The sequence below is a fragment of the Trichomycterus rosablanca genome, chromosome 13 (genome assembly GCF_030014385.1).
Source record: "Trichomycterus rosablanca isolate fTriRos1 chromosome 13, fTriRos1.hap1, whole genome shotgun sequence".
NCBI lineage: Eukaryota > Metazoa > Chordata > Actinopteri > Siluriformes > Trichomycteridae > Trichomycterus > Trichomycterus rosablanca.
Genome location: NC_086000.1, coordinates 6,466,349 through 6,489,154, shown reverse-complemented (window position 1 = coordinate 6,489,154; position 22,806 = coordinate 6,466,349). Strand labels below are relative to the sequence as shown.

The 22,806-nt window shown below is 37.6% G+C and overlaps 2 protein-coding genes across 2 annotated transcripts in view; both read left to right on the top strand.

Annotated features, from left to right (window-relative positions):
* Nucleotides 1-223: 223 nt before the first annotated feature.
* bub1bb (BUB1 mitotic checkpoint serine/threonine kinase Bb) lies at nt 224-7,417 on the top strand. The gene is made up of 9 exons (XM_063007678.1): nt 224-286; nt 2,353-2,527; nt 2,743-2,802; nt 2,890-3,034; nt 3,140-3,336; nt 4,009-4,163; nt 5,378-5,559; nt 6,040-6,140; nt 6,663-7,417. The coding sequence occupies exons 2-9, from the start codon at nt 2,388-2,390 to the stop codon at nt 6,967-6,969; spliced, it is 1,287 nt and encodes a 428-aa protein (XP_062863748.1). The 5' UTR covers nt 224-286; nt 2,353-2,387; the 3' UTR covers nt 6,970-7,417.
* A 5,465-nt stretch (nt 7,418-12,882) lies between these two features.
* The window catches only part of LOC134325342 (serine/threonine-protein kinase PAK 4), a 31,551-nt gene continuing 21,627 nt past the window's right edge, over nt 12,883-22,806 (top strand). The window contains exon 1 of the mRNA XM_063007505.1: nt 12,883-13,213. The gene's annotated coding sequence lies outside the window, so the exon portion shown is untranslated. The remainder of the gene's footprint in view (nt 13,214-22,806) is intronic.

Here is a 22,806-nt window from a genome sequence, read left to right as displayed (position 1 = left end):
ATCCACAAGTTGTGGATATTCTCGTCTGATTTGTGATTTCATTGCACAGTACACAATCACCCAATTCACTGTTCTTTGAAGCGTATACTGTATGTGGATATTTGTGCCCATTTAAACAAAAGTGCATTTGTAAGACTACTAAAAGGAAAAGTAACGCCCATCACAATAAGACGCGATCAGGTTTGGTCACATGACAGGATCAACCAATCAGGACTGTTTCCTTCTGCTGGCGTTTTCGTTCAAACTTACCACAGCAGATATTGGACGAGGAGAGACACACTGAACGGTAAACACAAACAATTAGAAATATATATATATATATTTATGATATAGTAGCTCCAGAAAACACGCATAGCAGTGAGGCAATTATCGTTTGGTAAATAAATATTTTGCATATGGAATGCAGTTTTGACTAATTTTGGTTTTACGAACATGGCGAGTCATTTTAGCTTGATAGCTAACGTAGGTTAGTGGGATTTTCTTTAAATTGAGCTGAATTCTGAGTCGAATAACGTCTTTCATTTGATTCATCTGATTTAATCTAAGTGAAGCTACAGATCACACTTGTGTACGGATCCTGCACACCTCAGTGGCATTGTATTATCGAGAAGTGTATAGCAATACAAATATTTATTTAATCATGTTCTCTAGTCAGACCTAATAAAGGATTAAGGTCAATTAAGTGCATGAAAAAGACCTACTGTTTTTTTTTATGTATACATGCAAATATATACATACAGTGATTTAAATGTATTCATACAGGATAAAAGTCATTGGATGGGCGTGTGTAAGCAAATGCACATGGCCTTTTATACCAGCAATGCTATGCTGCCTTAATCCAGCTTTATACTACTCTACACTCACTTTTCTATTGCAGATTAAAATTGTAAATCATAAAGGAACCTTTGGCTGTTAAGTGGATAGTCTTAATACATGTTATATAACATGATCATCAGTGCATGATTAAGAGCCAATGCCAAAAATTTTGAAACAGTTTTGTTGCTCATGTTATTTAATATACTTACGTACAGGGTGTCCCTAAAGTCTGGACACATAGACAAAATGCATATTGTCAATAAATTCATTAGAATATGAATCAATAACATCTTCATTGTGTTTTCCACTATTTGTAATGCAATATGTATGTGTGTGTTTTAGTAAACATATAGTAAGTGATATTTGTATTTTTGTATATATGTGTTCACCCTGTATAGTAATGGGTTTCTTTTTGTACTCATTAGTGACCTAAAATGACATTTCTATTACACAGGTAATGGCCAGAAAAAAATTCTGTCAGTGGACAAAAAGCATTATTTTACCCCTCCACAAATGGTCAAAAGTTGGTGTTTTGTTTTTTCTTTTTAATAATTATTTTTAGATATATTTATTTATTAATTATGTAACAAAAACCTACGTCGTTCGTGAATCTTGGGCCTAATAATGTGTAACTTATTCTAATTTATTCTAAATTATTTTGAGCAATTTAGTTGTTGTTTTCTAGACAAATTGGATGTTGGCCAACGTTTAACATTTATTAAAATTTATTTTATGTTACCTTATAAAATCACAACCCAGACTGGTTAATTACAAATAAATTTGTAAATTTTTTGTTTTGAGCAACCTTTTTATATCCAGTTGTTGGGTGGGATGGATGTGTAATGATATACTTCTAATATTGTAGATATTGCCAGGTTTCTGAAACTCTGATTAACCAACTTTTAGTATCAGTCAATAAGGGTACTGAGCCAATACTGGCAATCACCGATCAGACTTGCCACAAGCAATTTATTTAAATGGTTTGTCTTAGTGTTAATATGTAATTGTATTTGTTCCCTATAAATCGATCAGTGGAATGTATAGTAAAATCTGATAGTGACTAAGCATTGTAGGCCACTGTCTGACCACTACTTTTTGGTACAATGTTTATGTTTAAAAGCACTTATGTTAGGTAGACAGTTTGATAGTACTGTTCCTTATTAGTTAGGGGAATTTTGCAAAATTTGCCTCCCTCACTTCTTGTTTGCTGATTTATGGGTAGTTTATGGGTAGTAAGTTTTGTATGTTTTTTAATCTAATGTAAAAACACATGTAATTGTATTTTTCATCACATGTAATTGTATGTCAGGACTGTATGTTTTGGTATTCTCTTTTTATAAGATTATATATTATTTATTAAAATCATAGACCACTCTACTAAATATCGTATTGCATTAACACCACTAAATATTTATTTCCTTATTCAAACATGTGGTTTGGATGGTTGTATTTGCCTCCAATGCACTTAAGCCCAAACTATACAATGCTTTACTTTTAAAGAGAGTTTAATAAATGACAGACATGCTTGCTTTCTAGTATTTTACTGAAGGGCAGTGTTGTAACATCAAAAAATGGCGGAGTGTGAGGCAGACTGGGAGTTGTGCAAAGAAAACATTCAGCCACTGAGACGTGGCCGTGCCATCTCAGCCCTGCATCAAGCACTCAGCCAGCAGCAAGAGGGTTCCAACAGTGTCATTAACCAACAAAAACAGTAAGAATGCTTGTTTTTATATACTTTTACCAATTTGTTAAATTGTAATTGCTTGCTTAACAGCATCAGGGTATTAATAAATAAAACTGGTTATATAACGAATACTGATTGTCGCAACCTGTATAAATTGTGTTTGACTAGGTTTGCTCAAAAAGCTGAGTTATAATAGCTAGCTGTTAAAGCATTAATATATCGCCAATATTTATTTATTTTAGGGCATTTGAGTTAGAGCTGCGCATGTATGATGGTGATGATCCTCTTGATGTCTGGGACAGGTAAGATTGTACATATTTTCCTGGTTATTATACTTTGCATCTTTTTGCTTTTTATACTTATTTAATCTGACACTGTTTGATTTTAAGGTACATTAAATGGACAGAACAGACATACCCACAGGGTGGAAAAGAGAGCAGCTTGAATCTTCTTTTGGAGCAAGCAGTCATGAAGTTTACAGAAGATACAAAGTATCATAATGATTCGCGCTATGTTGATCTTTGGATCAAATTTGTAAGTAGTAGTGTTGTATTTATTTATTGACTTATTTTTGCCCTAGTAGATGAGATTATTCCTGTAGTCTGTTCTTATATGTGTGTTTTCTGTTTTAAACAACAGATGGAAGGTTGTTCAGACCCTTTGGATGTTTACCGATACATGCGAGCTCAGGGAATTGGTACAATGCAGGCATCGTTCTATATTGCATGGTCTGAAGAATATGAGAAAAGAGGAAACTCACGTATGGCTGACAGTGTATTCCAAGAAGGTTTAAAGTGTGGTGCTGAACCTCTTGACAGACTTCAGCAGTTTCACAAGTATGTCATCTTTTCATATAGTGGCCTCTTGATTTATTATTTTTAATTTCCCTATTTAAGTACATACATTTTTGTTACCTGCTTATATTAATAATGGCTCAACATTTACTTTATATAAAACGTTTTCCCTAGGTAATTAACCAAGGTGTGTAGTTTTCTTGACTTAAAGTTACGAACCCTTAATAATTATGTTGGATAGAAACTAAATGTTGCCACAGGGGTCATTTATTCTTTTTTTGTAATGAAAATAGCCATGAATTGGCTATAGCCATGGCCATGAATTTCTTCCATTCTAAAACATTCCTGCCATATCAACAATTAATGGAAACTGACGGATCCTAACATTACGTAAAGCTAGAGAATTGTAAGGGGGTGTGTCCACCCAATATACATTGTGATTATGGCCTTGCCATACAAATATAGAAACACTGATTTACTCCATTGTTTTTCCCGCTAAATAATTCCACTGCGTTCATAAGACATCGGTACTGCATCATCAGAATAAGTATGTCTGTACATATGACTCTCTAGCATTAAAGACAGGACATTTCTACTTCTGATGCTTTTTTAATCATCTGTTGAGATTAAAGTTGATTCCTATAGCCTTCAATATAATAAAAATAGCTGTGGATATTTAGGGCTTAAACTCAAACAAGATTTGTCAACCCACAGGGCTTTGCAGGCACGTGTGTGTAGACAGATGATGGCACCAGTGGTTGAAGAGGAAAAAGAAGATGAGCCACAAAGAATTTCCCTGGTGGAGCTGAAAGCCAAGGGAAAGAAAAAAGCTATTGCTCCAATCAACAGGGTGGCTGGCTCAATTGGCGGTGAGTAATTATTCTGTTTGATTTTTGTGCAGACAGCAACATGAATGTTTAATGGTTTCGAAAGCCGAAAATGCACTGTAAATATTACAGTACCCCTTCTCTGTTGTACCCTGAGGTACAATACAAAACACATTCACTGTAAAAAAAATTTTTCTGCTGTTAACAAGTGTATGCCATGTATGTAGCCATACATGTGCTAGAGTGGCAATAAACAACATTAACTAACTAACAGTATGCATCAAATTCTAAAATTGACCTTGCTGTACCTAACATGCTATTGTCCTTTTATAATTGTACAAGGGTACCCATTAAAACAACCAGAAGATTTTTGATTTGCCCTGCTGAGGTTGTTTGGGTTTTCTTTTTTTTTTTTTTAATCATATGCATTGCGTTCTCTGTGAAATAGTTTTTGAAACATTTTCATTTTGAATTCCAGACTCGAGGTCACTCTGTACTTCATCTGTTTTTCTAAAACACTATTGAGAAGCTGACCAAAAACACTTCTTAATATTTTCTAGTGTTTAGCACTAAATATATTAAAAAGCTCTGTTGCTCTAGTAAAGTAAAAAAAACAAACTTTTACTGCATTTGGGTTTTAAATAGGCTGCTTTTATTCTCAAAAGTCCAGTTCTAGGCCTATTACCAATGCATTTGACCAGTTAACAATGTGCACTGTTTCTTACTTCACTTATACAGCCTACACTGGTCTGCTTGACTTTGGTAAAAAAGGGAAACTAAATTTAGCACAGCTTAGGTACAGGTCACTTGGCAATGAATGTAAATACTAAATCTTTTTTTCCTTCGACTGCACCCTTATTTAGAAGTTGCCATAGATTATCATTCTGCTCTGGCACAGTTTTTAGTCTGGATGATCATCCTGATGCAACTGTTTTTATTGAGGCTTGGGACCCGCACTGAAAGTGTACTGCACCTTACAATGGCTAGAGTTGGCATTTTTAAGATTTGATTTAGAGACCTACTTCAGAGTATTTCAGGTCTTTTGAAAATGGATGTTGTAGCCTATATTTTTGGTATTAACAATAAAAAAAAACGTACAAATTTATCATTATTAGACACAAATATTATATTGAAATTATGCATCAGCCACGTATACAGTGATCAAATAATTTTCTTTGAAATGAATGAAAAGTAATGCTATGAGCTAAAAAGGTTATGTGCTAATGGCATGGCAATGTCTACTTTTGTTTTTGCAGTTTCCCGAGGCCTGCAGTTCAAGCAACCACTTGGGCCAAGCCAGAACGGCAGACTTATGATATATGATGAGAATAAAGAGCACTTTGAACCTCAGGAGCCTACACCTGAAAGTTGGTCAGCCCATCCAACTGCTAAGGCTAAGGAGAATGAACGGAAACCAGATAAATGGACCAATGCCAAGGTATATGAGACCATGTAGAAAATCAAATCTACAACCCCATTTTCGTAAAAGGTAGAACGTTTTGTAAAATGCTGCAAAAATGAGAGACTGCTCTTGAACCTTTATTTAACTGATGAAAGTACAACAGCTTTTTTTTTCCACTGAGATGTTGTGTAGTGTAATAGCTATAAAAAAGGTCTCCTGAAGTATAAATATTTTATTTACAACTCTGTATAATAATGTCTGGCTTTATTGTTACATGCACTGGTTTAGCTATTTTCGATGGATGTATGGAATCCTAAATTTGTTTATATTTACAAAATACAGTGAAGTCGGTCAGCAAAAACACTTAACACTTGCTTTTTACATAATGTCCCAACTTTTCTGGAATTGGGGTTTGTATTATTGATGTCACCAAAGAAGATTTAATCATTTCTGAACTGTATTTTTTGTACTGCATTCTAAAAATATTTTTCTCCACATTTTCTCTCCTGTCAATAGTTGCCACAGAAGTCCAGGTTTGGCCATCCTACGTTGGTGGTTCCACCACCAAAGCCGACTTTCCAGCCATTTGTAGAGGACAGTGATCAGCCTCCTGCAGTGTGAGTACTCAGATAAACACCTACCTGTTTACAACTGTGGATATTTGTCCATCTTATTTTTTAATAAAGGATTTTTTAGAGAGTATCCTAAAGGACAAGGTGCCCCAAATTTACACTTGTTTCCAAACATGTCATATTAAAATTAACATTTAATTTATTAATGTAAACTTTAACATAAAACAGTCAAATAATAACAAAGTAAAATAATAAATAAATCTTACTGGTCATTTAACTGTACAGTAGAATTAGCTAATAATTTTATTTGTGCATGTTGGATGTAATTGGTTCATAATTACAACAAGATAACAACAAGAAGTTGGATAATCTGCCCTGCCTCCTCTATTTCTCCTTCTGGTTTAAATTGAAAAATATTGCATTATTCAAAGTGTTTTTTAACCTCACAAAACAAAGACATTAAAGGCAAAACCCTTTTAAATGTCTTTATTATATTGGCTTCTGTTAATAATTATGATATAATAATATATAGCCTTTTTAACCCAATCACCATGTTTCCTTCTTCAGAACTCCATGTAAAATTAACCCAGCAGTGAACACAGTGCTGTCTGCCAGAAAGCCACGTCGTGAGGAACAGACTCCGCTGAAGAGGCTGCAGGAGAGGCAGCAGCACATGCAGCTGCAGCAGGAAGATGAGCCCAAGACTGGAGAGAAGAGCATGTACTGTAAAGAGCTGCTGTTTAGCGGTATTACAGAGTTCTCTTTTGAAGAGCTGCGAGCTGAACGGTACCGTCAGAAATGCAGCCAGAGAGTAGAAGCAGCCAGCAGTGATGCTAACAGCCCAGAGGAGATTGCTTCTAGTCAAAATGACTGATCAAAGAGTGGCTAGAAGATCTAAATATTATCATTTCAAATGGGCATCAGTGGGCATTTTTTGGTCTTGTGGTTGATACAAAGAAATAGAATCACATTTGAAGCGAGATCAGACAGAAGCAATACTACAAGCGGTTCATTGGTTGCTTCTCTTTAGCTGTTACTGTTGCACTGTAGCTGTGAATATTGACTATATACAGTGCCTGATTGATGAAACCTTTTGGACTTTTGTAAATATTTTCCCTATAATATTTTTACACCACCATATTCTTTCTCTGTTTTGGCAGTTGTATTGTACTTTTATAGTTTATTAGGGTCGAATGTGGTGTGGAGCCTTGTAAGAATTTTGTGCCACTTTGTGCACATTGTTTTTTATCCTTTTAGATTTACACTGGCCACACATTGTAAGAACTGTCTAGTTTGTAATAAACAATCATTTTGGAAAAAAAGTTTCATTAATTGGTACAGCACAGATAGAATATGAAGGCAGGAAATAAATACAAGGAAAAATTTAAAAATGTGTATTTATTATATAGGGCTTAAATACACTGATCAGCCTTTCTTTACATACCTTTTTAGCCTGTTTTCACCCTGTTCTTTAATGGTCAGGACCCCTACAGGACCCCCACAGAGCAGGTATTATTTGGGTGGTGGATCATTCTCAGCACTGTAGTGACTATGACATGGTGGTGGTGTGTTAGTGTTCTGTTGGTATGAGTGGATCAGACACAGCAGCGCTGCTGGAGTTTTTAAATACCATGTCCACTCACTGTCCACTCTATTAGACACTCAAACCTAGTTGGTCCACCTTGTAGCTGTAAAGTCAGAGACGATCGCTCATCTATTGCTGCTGTTTGAGTTGGTCATCTTCTAGACCTTCATCAGTGGTCACAGGACGCTGCCCACAGGGCGCTGTTGGCTGGATGTTTTTGGTTGGTGGACTATTTTCAGTCTAGCAGTGACAGTGATGTGTTTAAAAACTCCAGCAGCGCTGCTGTGTCTGATCCACTCTTACCAGCACAACACACACTAACACACCACCACCATGTCAGTGTCACTGCAGTGCTGAGAATGATCCACCACCCAAATAATACCTGCTCTGTGGGGGTCCTGACCATTGAAGAACAGGGTGAAAACAGGCTAAAAAATATGTAGAGAAACAGATGGACTACAGTCAGTAATTGTGGTTTTAATGTTATGGCTGATCAGTGTATTTCTAATGAATATTCCTAAACAATATACTAAATAGATATTAAGTCGTAATTGAGGGTAAGATGTGGGTTTATAACACTATATTCATTTACATAACTCATGAGCTTTTATGGAAAATAGTTACATTGACATTTACCTTCATTTTTTGGACAATCAGCATTTAGACTGTACAATCATTATTGCAGGCACTGCACACATCTGTGTGCTGGCTTCTACACACTAATGAAGATAACACTCCACATAGCTTACTCCCTCACCTTATATATCCTACACAAAGAGCTACAATGACCAAAATACTAAAACTGACTGTTACAACTCTCATGGGTCTAATTATGGATTGCAACATGGCAATGTCCAGATGGGGTGGACATTTTAAACTTAGTATACGTAAAAGAGAGATTAGAAGCAATGCATATTACAAAATACTGTTCATTTGGCTGAGAAAATCATCATTAGTTGGTAGGACGGTGAGTAAGTCACGACCAAGACTGTTTAGGTCTCAAGCTAGACTACCACGCAACATCTTAGATAGCATGTAGGTAAATGAAAAACTGGACAGAATGGTTAGCATTTCCCTCTACTTATTTAAGTGCTCCCTAGTGCATTGTACACCAAAAAGTCTTGGGTAAGACCATCTGTTGAAAATGGACTTCTATTCCAGTGAACGTTAATTTAAGCCAATGACCTTTTATCAAACACTTCTAAATTAATTTAAAAGAACGAGTATACAGAACACGTAAGCTTATGTTACATTCTGTTTTTAAAGAAGACTAGTGGTGACAATAATTGTGCCACATGGCTTTGTTAAACATAATTATTCTTAAAAATAAAATTAAAAACAAAAAAGCTAACAGTGTATTAGGTGGGTGGATTCAATGTTATGGCTGATGTTTTCACTGTTAGATGTTGCAACAGATTGTGTTTACTGACAAATACATACGTATATACAAGCTCATTAACTTATAGTTATAACAGAGGAATAAAGGTCAGGTGATGTTCACTATTGGTTGTTGGCCTTGCCTACTGCTGATTTCCCTGGATTCTTTAAATCGGTTTGCATTTTGCTCACTGTTCCCATTTAGGTGCAAACAATAATTCAACCACATTTTTTGTTATTTAATATAAATGAGTTGTATATATCCACAGGACTCAGTGTCAGATTTCTAGTTGATGCCACCAAGCACACTAAACTGCTTTGAAAAGGCATTATATTCCAACTAATTTTAATATAAGATAAATACAACACAAGTAAAAACAAAATCCAGCATTAAACTAGTCATTCTGTTTATTGAAAATGTAATTGCCCCCTAAACCTAACTGGTTTTGCCTTCTTTGGCAATAACAACAGGAAACAAATGTTGGGATAACTTGATGAGTCTTTTAGTATTGATTTAACTTCAGACCAGTATTGTTTTAATTGAGCATAAATGGGATTTAAGTCAGGACTTGATTCAACCAAGCCATTCAGAGGTGAACTTGCTTATGTGCTTTGGATCATTGTCCTGATACATAACACAACTGCACTGGAGCTTTAGGTCACATCCTAATGTACAGATATTCTCCATCAGGATTTTCTGATAAAGAGAAGAATTTATGGTTACTTTGGATTATCTTTGATCATCTGTAACAAACTTACTGTAACTTGGGACATTTAAACAAGAATCCAGTGTTCCAGTTTTCAGTGTTTTCAAAGGATCTGAAGAAATCTCAGTCAGTGTGAGGCAAGAACACAAACCACCACTGAATGTGCATGACCTTTGAGCTCCCAGACAACATTGCTTGAGAAACTGTCGTGCTATTTTTGCTGCCTACAAAATACAATGAAGTCGATCAGTTTCAACATTGGAAATATTTTCTTTCTTTTTTTCTCAGTTAAATAAAGATTCAGTAGAATTAACTAAGTATATTCTTCTTTTTATAGCATTTTACAATATGTCCAGTTTTTTCTGGAAATGGCGTTTGCAGAAGAAATTGAAGGGGGCAAATACTTACAGTAGTGTATACCCACAGTAAAGTATGACAGTCATTATAGGCAACTACTTCTCTGTAAACTGTACAAGGCAATGCATGGTTTCAAAATATCATCAATGAAGAGACACAATGCTTGCATGGCCTAGGCAGTTGCCTGATTTTCAGAGAGACCTTCATAACCTTGAAGCTCTAACTGTTATTCATGTTTCTAAGGAGTAGTCATTCTTATTGTCAAACCAAATGTTATTTCATGTGCTTGACCTCTAACTGTCCACAGCCTATTTTAACGGTCTTCCTCTCTATCTTCCTCTCAGTGAAAGGGGTCTAATCCTGCATCACAATAAGCTTAATGGCCAACTGTGCAACTGCACAAAGGTCACCCACTAAGTCACTTGCTGTCAGGTCTTTATTAAGCAAAATGACCAGCTAACTTGAATTCAGTACAATCTTTGTACTGACATTAGAAAATCTTTATTTAGCATAAATATTATTGGATTCAAGTGCAATGCATCATAAAGAGAGTTACCAGTGGGAGCTGTAACAACAATAGCACAAGATTCAGTGCTTTATTTTGTAAGAGGGTCAGAGGAGTTCACAATGCCATGCTTTTTACAAGAGAGAACGTGGTCATTAAGATGCAAATGAAAAGTTCTTCCCCTCTGTAATTGAAGCTATTGATTAAGTGGCCTCTTTCATTATTAACTTGTCTGAGGTGTTAGGATCACAATGTGGAATTGCATTTATTATAATTGGCTACTATTAACTAAAATTGTAAGAAAAAAACATTTGCTTTTAAAATTATAATAGTATAAATCACAAAAACAGTGTGTAAATCTGTAACTTGTGGAGGTTTTATGTTAGATCCACCTCTGTAGGTCATTGGAACTATTAATCTGGATTACCTTTGTATAGTTGAAGTAGTGAGAGAAAAGTCAAAACCCTTAGAATATAATGATGTGCCTGAACAAAGTAACTGATTATTAGTGAATGTAGGTAAGTATTAAGAACATATTCCACAGCTTCATGTATTTAATCTTATATTCATTCATCTTTTGTAGCTTCTCTATTCTAATCACGGTCATGGGGGGTCTAAAGCCTGTCCCAGGAACACCAGGTGCAAGGCAGGAGTACTCTCTGGTTTCCAATAAAATTACTAATACAGGCGCCCAGGTGGTGCAGCGGGGTATTCCGCTAGCACACCAGCACTGGTTCGAAACTCGGTGTTGCCACCGGTCGGCTGGGCGCCATTTGGCGGGCATAATTGGCAGTGCCTGCAGCAGATACTAATTGGCCACCGTATCTGCAGGGTGGGGGCTGGACTGTGTGTGGGTGCGTGGGTCTTCATACGCTGTGTAAGGACCCTGATTGGCGGAAGAGACGCCTGTGCAGAATGTATGGGCGAGAAGAGGAGGGCTGCACGTGCAAGAATTAATTAGACTAAATATTTACACAAAAACATATTGTATTTTTTTGAATACTCATAGATTGTGGATGTTAAACCGTTATCAGCTGCTATCAGGAGTCTAGATGTGTGATGAGAAAACATTACTCACATTATACACCAGCATAAGTAGCTTGAACTGTAGACACAAGGCAAGTTGGGTCCATAGACATGCTATATATGCCACATTTTGACCCCACCATCCAACTTCCCCATTTGGGGGATCATGTACCCAATGTAGATTTGGATTACAGCTCTTGGCAGACTGGAATTGTCTGTTCTTATAGCCTTAACCTGTACAGTTGCTGTAAAGAGAGGGTGCTTGAGAGTTTTCACACCTCAAACTGCTGCTTACTGGATGTTTTTTTTTTGCAACATTTTGTGTAAAATCTAGGGACAGCTGTGGATGATAATCCCAGGAGATCAGTAGTTTCTGATGTACTTACACCAGTCCATCTGGCACCAACAACTATGCCACGGTCTAACGCTTTTGACCTGTCTGTACACTCTTATTCGTTGTGCTGCTGCCACATGACTATACATATATATAAATATATCTGTATATATATAAATATAATGTTCTTATATTAATTTTATGATAATACAAGGAATCAAAAAAGAAAAAAAACTGTTGTCCATGCATATTCCAGCATCATATTTCAGCTGTTTAAAAGCATGAGGGCAAGAATCCTTCCCCTACAGCTTTTTAAACTGCTACATTTGCTTGCTGTACCAAGAGGCCTAATATGATTGGGGAGGAGCACTAACTGCCCTATTTTGTAAATATGAGATCACAGATACACACACTTAGCTAGGATTGCTTCAATTTACATGAATAAGAAGAATGCCATTGGACTCAAACATGTACAATTCACGCAATAGTGCATTATTTTGGTTAGAAGCAGTGCCCATTGTTAGTAATACAACCTCTTTGTGTTGCATGCATCAGCAGCCTCAGGTAACCCTAATCATTGCATAGATTATGTATGACCTGACCGGGTCTTTGGCACACAACCCCATCGATGGCAGGCTGCCTTCTCAGCATTAACACTAACATAGAAAAGCTTTAGGGTGGAAAGCAAGGTGAGGTGGCTATTCTGGCTTACAGGTGACGGTACCACTAGCCTCTCCACTGTCTGTGAAGCAAACGCACATGCTGCTAATGCTGAAAGCGACTCAGCCCACAAGAGGGAGAAAAGAAGGGAGGGAGGGTGGAGAAAGAGAACAAGAGGAGGGGGGCTGGGAGAGACAGCACAAGAGAGTAGGGAAGCAAAGCACAGAGCCATCTCTATGAGGCAGATGAGTCTTCCAGCCGTGGACGCCGTTTCCTCTCCTTGTCATGGCTGTGTTCGTCGCACTGCCTCTCCATGCAGCGTTTGGACTAGAAGCTGATGAAAGGGGGTGCACATCATCTCCAACAAAGAGGCTCTGAGATGGATGCAGGTGCCTGGAGGGAGAATCGCATCAAGCTTTTGCATCCAAGCAGCAGCCTGCAGTACGAGAAGGCTTGAGAGCTGGCCCTGCTTGGTGTGTGTATATATGTGTGTATGTGAGTGTGTACACGGCTGCACACTCACAAATCCTTCACCTGGAGGAGACAGTACTCACCCATCATTACGAGGTAAGCAGGCTTTTTTTTAAATCACCCCTGACAACCCCCCTTTTCTCATATTGAATGCTTTCTAGATGGAAATGAGGGAAGACACGGCAGGGGTCATTGATGGGTAGTAAGGTTAGTCAATAGGCAATAGAGACACAGGATGAACCAAACCCAGGTGGTCATGAAGGACCAAAATAAAGAACTAAATGAAAGCTGAAGGACCGCAGCACCGTGAAAGTGCTTTCACCTCCCCCTCTCTGTCTCTCCCTGGTGCTTTCACCTTAATTCTACCCATCTGTGGTGCTTCAAGTTCCTGCTTTTGGGTACCCAATGAATCCATCTGCTATCTATCCTGTGCAGTGTGCTTAAAAGCAAATGGAGATCCACAGGGGGACTGGGAGAACTGGGCCAGTTAATGCTGTCATATTGTGTCTGTCATCAGCAGTAGGCAAATAGCTCAGGTGAATGGATCTCTACACATGCTCCATGCTGCCTTGAATCAATCAGACCCTGTCTATGATCATGGCTTGTAGACTAGGATCAGTGTAAAGCTGCATATTTTAACTGGTGTGCTGGTATCACTGAGAGGAGAATATTGTTTGCAAAAGTTTGGTCTGATCACACAATGTGTGGAGGGATGTGTGCTTAGGTGACATGTGAATGGATATTTACGAGAGGTGAGAGCGTCAGATGTGCAACCACACGCCAGGTGCTCAAGTCACAAGGTGAGAAAACTGAGAAACATCATGTGATGTGTTTTGTATGTCTGGGATCATTAAGGCTACAGTTAGAGTAAAAAGTTTACAAACAGCTGAATGGAACGTGTGTCATGTCAGTTTTGGGATTTGCAGTATTAATGCAGCTATTCTTTTTCTGTTACTGAACAGTTGGGAGCATGCTTCTATACTATAAAACTTTTATTTGTCTGTTGGGTCAGAAATATACATAGAGCACATCTAATATCTGACTGGACCCTTGACCTACAACCTTGCAGTTGATGACCCCCAGGCTACGCTAGGCTACCACTGGGCTACCACTGTCCCTACTTTGTTTTACTTTGGCAAATTGGTCTTCATGCAAGTTGGTTTTCTGACACTTTAGTGCACATATTCTTTATAGAATTATGGTCAAGACCTTAGAATTTTGCCTTTAAAACATTTAAAACATGCAACTGCATTCAAGATGTCCTTTTTCGGCTTATGGTTTGAGTTTGTACTGCAACATTTTAAAATATTTATTTTTCTTAATTATTTCGTCCACCTTCAGCAATGCACCCCTAATACAACCACCATCAAGCTTTACAGTAGGTACAGTGTTTTTGGGTTTGAATGCCTGGGCTTCCCAATTGTTTTCATTTCCATGTATGGATTGATGTATGACTTTATCTTTACATTGTACATTTTCAGATTGCATTTCTTTTTTTTTTGCATTTTCTCCCTTTTTCTCCCAATTTTTTTCCCAATTGCATTATGCTTCCTCGCTACTGGTGCTGACCCTCGCCCCGATTGAGGAGAGCGAGCTGACACACGTCCCCTCCGAAACGTGAGCAGTAGCCGAGTTCATTTCACCTGCACCAGCCGAGTTCATATGCGAATCAGCCCGGTGCACAGAGAGCCACAGCATTATTCCTCCACTCTTTGCAGACGTCATCAACCAGCCAGCAGAGACTGTAATTGCATCAGTTATGAGGTCCATCTCCGGCTCCCTAACCCTGTATGAAAAACAGCCAAACGTTGTTCATATAGCCACCCAATCCCAGCTCTGGTGTGCTAGTGTATTTTACCGCTGCACCACCTGAGTGGCTAGATTGTATTTCTTGATGCAGTGGTAAACTGTTTTAAGTGAAAATTATTTTCCGAAGTACTGGCCTAGTCCTACCTGAGATTTTTCCAGATTTCCTGAATGTTTTTACTAAACGTTTCACAATCTTGCATTAAGAACTGTAATGTTCCAGCTGGTTCTTTTTGACAATAATCTTACAAAGTTTCGCAAAAAGTGGTAACCTTGATGATTCGCTTTCCTGTTCCCAATTCACCTGCTTATTTGCAGGAACGTTTCAAAATGGTAAAAAATTGAAAATTCTATTAACTTTTGCTCTTACTTTACCTGTTTGTGTGTGTTGTAAGCGAGTGATTCTATGTTTATATTTACAAAATACAATTTAGTTGGTCAACCAAAACATTAAAAGTAATTTCTTTGTACTTTTGTCAGTTAAATAAATGCTGAAGAGAATTTACAAATTATACTCTTACTGCATTTTACAAAATGTCCCACCTTTTCCAGAAATAGGGTTTATGAAGTACAGAGAAGTTATCAGCTGTAGACTAACAAATAGTGTTCTAACATATCCAATTTTAGTTTTGTTGTCTTAATTATAAATGGCAAAGACCACATGTAGCAGATCAAATTATGTGTTGCAATGTATAATTTATGACTTGTGGTGGTCTAGAAGGCAGTGTAGTGCTACACAGCTGCCATAATTTCCCAGTGTCTGAGTTTTTTCCCCCAGTACTCTGATTTCCTTCATCTGGAGAAACAATACCCATATGGTCACCAGGAATCAACTTGATGGTACTAAATGATGGTACTAAATAATAATAATAATAATAATAATAATAAATCGTTGGATGGGTCTAAAGATGCCTTGAATTGATGCCTTCTCAAAACATACAATAAAATGAAGTGGGTATTCTATATTGCCCCTGGGTATGAAGGAGTAAGACTGTGATACCTTGCAGTGGACTGGTGTCTTATCCAGGATGTATTTTTCTGCATCCAGAGTGCCTAAGATCTATTACAACTAATAGGAACAGATAAGCAGTTACTGAAGATGATTGAATAAAAAGCTCATACTAAAGTTGTGGTGTATAAATTGACTTGATGGGCTCTCTTATCCCCTTGGAGTATTGACTAGAAAGGTTTAGAATTAATTAAGACTTTAAGGTAACATTATAAAGTAGGCCACCATTGTGTAAATACTGCTTAACCCACCTATTCCTTTAACATAACCGTCAGGGTTTAATTAATTGTCAATAAAGCTAACATAACTGACAGGACTTAATTAATTGTCAATAATGCTAAAGGTGTCTGACCTGTCCTTTATGATGAGAGGAGCTAGGGAAAGTGCAGCTTGAAACTGAAGCAGAAAAACACAGTGACAGTGAAGGATGAGCAGAATCGGTGAGAACCACAATAGGCATGAATACCCCTGACTGAACCTTCCATACACATAAAGGTTTTTGTCAGAGCTGATAACTTACTGCTCCCCAGAGTGTCTACAGCCATGCTTCATGACCCATGGCATCAGTGGATTGTGACTGTTGGTTTAAGATCACATCCAGCTTACCTACAGCAAACAAAAGCTGCTAATAGATAAACAGGCTGTCCTGTATCCTTCTCTGGAGAAAAGTTCCATCTTTTTACCCCTTTACAGGGACTTTCCAGGACATTAAGCACTGGACTAAATTGCACTGTCAATAGGCTTTTATTTAAAATCCATTTTGGATGAGGAATAATATTGTTTAGAAAATTTCCCCTTATCATAAAATTGGAAATATGGTGCACAGGAAAAAGCTTTTAATGAAACTGTTGCATCTTCGCCAATAGTGAGATTTTGGTTCCCCACTAAAGGCTTCCCATCAGTGATAATGAGCATGCTTGGTTTTTGTGCCCCATCAATGATGAATCCATTAGGCACCAAACAGATGTTGAAACATTCTTGCTGTTTCTCCCATGAGAAGGCGGATTGAAGAAATATAATAAATTAATCATGAACCTTAGCCTGGAACATGCTAATTTACATCCAGGGGGGAAAACTCACTATCAGTAAATTACAGTTTAAAAACTGAAGTGGCCTGCTGTATTAAAGAGGTGTTGTGTCTTTTTCACACTCAGACAAGAGCGTGAAAAAATCAGATTAAAATCACAGACAATATGAGCTAAATGTTGAATGATATTCACTACATGTTTTGTCAGCTAGTTTCTAGGTCAGACGATACTAATTTATAAATGTTTTAGATCAGAAATTGTATTTCTCAATGTCGTATTAAATACTCAATTCCTCTACACAGGAAAAAGTGTTTCATTTGGAAGACTTGTAACTTGGGCAAGGATGAACCCAGGTTCATAGGATCCATGTCTCTGTGCAGTTAAGTTATTTAGACAAATGTCCATGTACACCATTATTCAACCCCCAGTGACAGTACTTAAAAGATCCTTTAGCTTTGATAACCTCTAATAACCAATTTCGCTAAGTGCTATCAATTATTGCCTAGTGCATTGATGGCTTTCTTTAAATCCCACCAAATATTTTCTATTGGGATTTCAATTTAAAGATTGAAAAGTCCCTCCAGCATGTTCTAGGACTGATTCCTTAATCAAGCTTTGGTTGACCTGGAAGTGTGCTTGGGATTATTGTCTTGCTGGAAAGTCATATGATAACCAAGGTTCAATTTCACCACAGAAGGCAAAACATTCATTCATAAATTCTCACATCCCCACATCATGACTGACCAAACTCCATGCATGTCCATGGAGATTGATATGGAATGGAGTATTCCTCTGGCCACAAGCCTTGCCTTTCTTGTGGCAGACAAACCCTTTGGTGGCCTTTTCTGTGCTTTTTGGTCAAGAGTGGCATGCATCTTTGAATCTTGCCATGAAGTCCTGGGTTGTTAAGTGATCTTCATATGGTTGTTACTGACACTCTTGTCACCCAGCCTTTATCAGGTCATCCTGTAAATGTTTTGGTGTAACGTGAGCGTTTTTCTTTATTGTCCAGATTAAACTGTGTTTACCTCATAGCCATTGTGCCATAAGTTTGGAACTTTCAGACAGTACTCATAATGGTGTCAGTAGGAACGTTTTAAGGTCTCAGAAATCTTTTTATACCCATTGTCCCTGTAGCTTGAATATTCTATAAACTTTTCACTTTTATTTTGCCTCTGTCCCAACTTTTTTTGAGTGTGTTACAGGCATCAAATTCTAAATGCGTTTCTATTTACAAATTACAATAAAGCTGATCAGTAAAACACTGGAGATCTTTTCTTTCTACTATCAGTTATATAAAAATTCAAGATTATTAACATATCACAGATTCTTTTTTTTACTGTGTTTTGTATTATTGCATATTTCTCACTTATTTATTTCAGATCATCAATCTCCTTTTAATATTAAACAAAGTTATTACCTCTTGCCTGCTAAATCATCATAATATCATGTCTTCTGTTTTGGTCTTCAGGCTTCTCAATGGTTTGTTTATTGTTTTTCTAATTGTATTCATCTATCTTGTTGCTGGCCATTCTTTCTCGTTTACCTTCAGCTCTTCAAAGCATAATCGTTCTTTCCAAAGAATTGCTTCATCTCATAATGTGTCGAGAATTAGAGGGTTTTAGTTTGTTTATCTGGACATAAAGTGAGAGGTTAAGTTTGATTTGTTTTGTCCAAGGCACTCTCAAAAGTCTATGCCAGTAACAAAGTTAAAAGGCATTAGTATTCCTACTGTCCCACTTGCTTTCACATCCATAAAGAACCACAGAGAAGACCACAGTTTTAGTCTTCTGCGTCTGAGGAGGGTATATTTACCAGCCCCACACTCCCTCCAACATGTACCCAATCCCTCTACCCCTTCTTATTTGTTCATACTTTGGTGGATTCACATGTGAGGCTGAATATCGCTCATGGAGAGTCACATACCATAACTTGCTTCTCCACTTCAATACAGGCGCCTGAGGCTACTAACCAGGGTCCTTACACAGCATTGAATTCTTTGCCAATTGTGAGCTCTGCAGAAATCTTGTTCAGAATCCCAGCGCTAATGCTTCAGCGAAACATCCTGCTGTCCCACCTGGGCGCTCTCATAGTCTAGACAATTTTGACATTTGTTTGACTACATCTAAAGATCTTCTCCAGTTTCTTCATGGTTGTTCTGCTAATTGCCAGTCTGTGTCATATTTTCTGTCTGCTGGATTCTTTGCTGTAAAAAATTCATCCAAGTAGGCAAAACATGTCCACCAATTGACACCCCTTCCATGACTGGGAAAGTTTGTGGGGTTTTATGACTTTTTTGCTATGAGTGTTGTCATCCAAACAGTACAGGATATTACTGCTTCTTTCACCAATATTGAATCCTTGATCATCTTCCTCTAGTCCTAGTGTACATGTTAAACAAGAATTGTAACAGAATGCAGCCTTGTCATATTCCTTTGACAATGTGGAACCAGTCTGTTTAATTTCTGTCATGACCTGTGTAGGGATTCCTAATTAAAATGATGAGACGCTCTGGTATTCCCATCTTCCTTAGGACATTCCATAATTGTGTGTGGTCAACACAGTCAAAAGCCTTGATGTAATCAATAAAGCACATGTTAACTTTCTTCTTGAATTCCTAGGCTTTTGTATAATCCAGTGTACATCAGCAATGATCTCTTGTACATCTGCTCTTTCTGTGCCCTGCTTACACATCTGGCAGATTTCCTCCAGTGTGAGACTCTAGTCTGTGTTGAATAATCTTTAGCCTCATTTTACTGGTGTGTGATATGAGGGTGCACACTCTTTATTGACTACTTTTTTTGGTAGTGACTTCTTCCAATCTGCCAGCAGAGTATCATTCAGTCAGCACTGTGATCAAATCTTCTTCAAAATCTTGAAATATTTCCATTGCATGTTATTCATTTATATGTGTTTTTTTTTTTGCTGATCTTAGAGCAATGGCTGTCTTGTTTGTAAAGGTCTTTAGTGTATTCCTTCCTTATTCCTTCCTATATTCCTTAATAGTGTATTAATGTTTGATCATTGTTTGGTCAGTTAAGACCTGTCCATGGACATTCCTTAGAAAAACTACTGGAGATTTATTTCTGATCTCATATATAAGTCATTGATATTTTAAATCATCAACCAACCATCAGTCCTTTAATGCTAGCATTTATCATCTATAAAATATGACAAAAAAATCTTGAGAGGACCAAATGTCAAGGTTGGATCCATTCTCCTTGGTTGGACTAGACACTATTTGCATTCAAATATATTATAAATAAATGATCAGATTAAAAAAGAAATCACTTTAGTTAAAGCTGACATCCAGTTGTAAGTTTCTGGGCATTGTACCCAATGTGGGTGCACTCAGTGCTGATGCCAATAACATCCAGTACATCTGAAAAGGCTTTAAAATAGAAGTCTGCCTTCCTGAATGCTATAAATAAAAGAGAATTTTAAATGAACAAAAACAAACACTAATACCCAATTAGTGAGGATTCCAACAGTACAAGTCTGTGCTAGCATATTAATGAGATACTAATGTGTCTGTGGGATAAGTTAACTTGCTATATCTGCTTAAAGATGTTGTACTTCTTTAAATATTTATCATAAACATCTAGTAACTTCATCTCAATTTAAATTCCAGGCCACTGGAAAAAACATGTTTGCATTTGCAAGCATTGTGAGGAACATTCATTTAAATGTACTTTTCTTAGGTCTATTAAAAGCATACACTGATCAGCCATAACATTAAAACCACCTCCTTGTTTTTACACTCACTGTCCATTTTATCAGCTCCACTTACCATATAGAAGCACTTTGTAGTTCTACAATTACTGACTGTAGTCCATCTATTTCTGTACATACCTTTTTAGACTGCTTTCACCCTGTTCTTCAATGGTCAGGACCCCCAAATGACCATCACAGAGCAGGTATTATTTAGGTGGTGAATTATTATCAGCACTGCAGTGACACTGACATGGTATTGGTGTGTTAGTGTGTGTTGTGCTGGTATGAGTGGATCAGACACAGCAGTGCTGCTGGAGTTTTTAAATACCGTGTCCACTCACTGTCCACTCTATTAGACACTCCTACCTGGTTGGTTCACTTTGTAGATGTAAAGTCAGGGACGATTGCTCATCTATTGCTGCTGTTTGAGTTGATCATCTACTAGACCTTCATTGGTGGTCACAGGACACTGCCCACAGGGCGCTGTTGACTGGATAGTTTAGGTTGGTGGACTATTCTCAGTCCAGCAGTGACGGTAAGGTGTTTAAAAACCCCAGCACTGCACTGCTGTGTTTTATCCACTCATACCAGCACAACACACACTAACACACCACCACCATGTCAGTGTCACTGCAGTGCTGAGAATGATCCACCACCCAAATATTACCTGCTCTGTAGTGGTCCTGGGAGAGTGAACCAAATTGTGTTTGTTGAATGTTAAGAAAGCATTTGCACCTACATACATACACAGACACTGCAGTCTTATTGTACTTAAAGGGCAAAACGTCCACAATAATAAATGAGATAAATATTATAAACTACTCATTTATTTTAGTTTTCTGCAAAGCCATATGCCATGCTATTAATCAATCCTAGTTTTGTAATTTATCTGGGATTATGCTTAGTCCCGTCTCAGCTGTCAGAAATACAGGATAATCCAAAGTCTCTACCAACACTTTACAACCTGACATGACATTTTGGTAAGTCCTAAAATTGGATCAACAAGGAGGTGCTTTCTGATAATCCCACCACTGCTACAGCACCTGCTTGCATCGTAAAGAGCTAAATCTCAATTTCTGACTCTTCTGCAGGATGGCATAAGGATTTTAATGAAATATGCTGCCCCATAGAAGCAAACAGAAGTGGATTGTGGGTTTACCTAGTTCTTTACCATGGTTAGGATTGCTATTAAAGTTTTGATGCATCAGCGGAAAACTGAAGTCTGAGTATTGTTATCATTAAATTTACAAATTATGCATTCATATCTTCATATTTAGAGAGACTCTTGTGCTTTTAAAAGACTTGTGTTAAGTTCCAGGGCGGCATGGTGGCTCACAGCAAGAAGGTCCTGGGTTCGATCCCCAGGCGGGGTGGTCCGGGTCCTTTCTGTGCGGAGTTTGCATGTTCTGCGTGGGTTTCCTCCTGGAGCTCCGGTTTCCTCCCACAGTCCAAAAAACATGTAGTCAGGTTAACTGGAGACACTGCATTGCCCTAAAGGTGAATGGGTGTGTGTATGTGTGTGTGGGTGTGTGTCTGCCCTGCGATAGACTGGCGCCCCGTCCAAGGTGTTGCTGTGTGCCTTGCGCCCATTGAAAAGCTGGGATAGGCTCCAATATGGTTAAGAAAGTGAGTGAGTGAGTGTTAAGTTCCACAGGGTATGATATGCCTAAATATATACAATACTATGATATTTTTATCCTGGTGTGGCCTTCATTCATAAACCAGGTATAAAACATGCCATACTTCACTGGTTTTCAATCTTTTTTTTTTTAGACCCCCTGTAATAAAAAAAAAAAACCTTCTCAGACCCCCGTAATACAAGTTGTGGTATTCCTACACTTTTTTAACAAGGATGGCATAAGATATTGTCTTCTTGGTTATGAGAAATGTAATGAATCCTTAATGAAGGTGTACATCTTGGTATTTTCTAATTTCGGTTGATGTAGCAAGTGCCTGCAGAGCTTGTGTACCTATTGGTGGGAGCCTCCTCACCTGGGTCAACAACTGAATCAGAATGTTGGCCATCTGTTGACCTTTGTGCTTTTGAGGTGGGTGAATCAAATATTTGTCCATTCTCAAAGACCCAGTGTATACTATAGGTAGTTTAAAATAGATTTTTATAATTTATATGA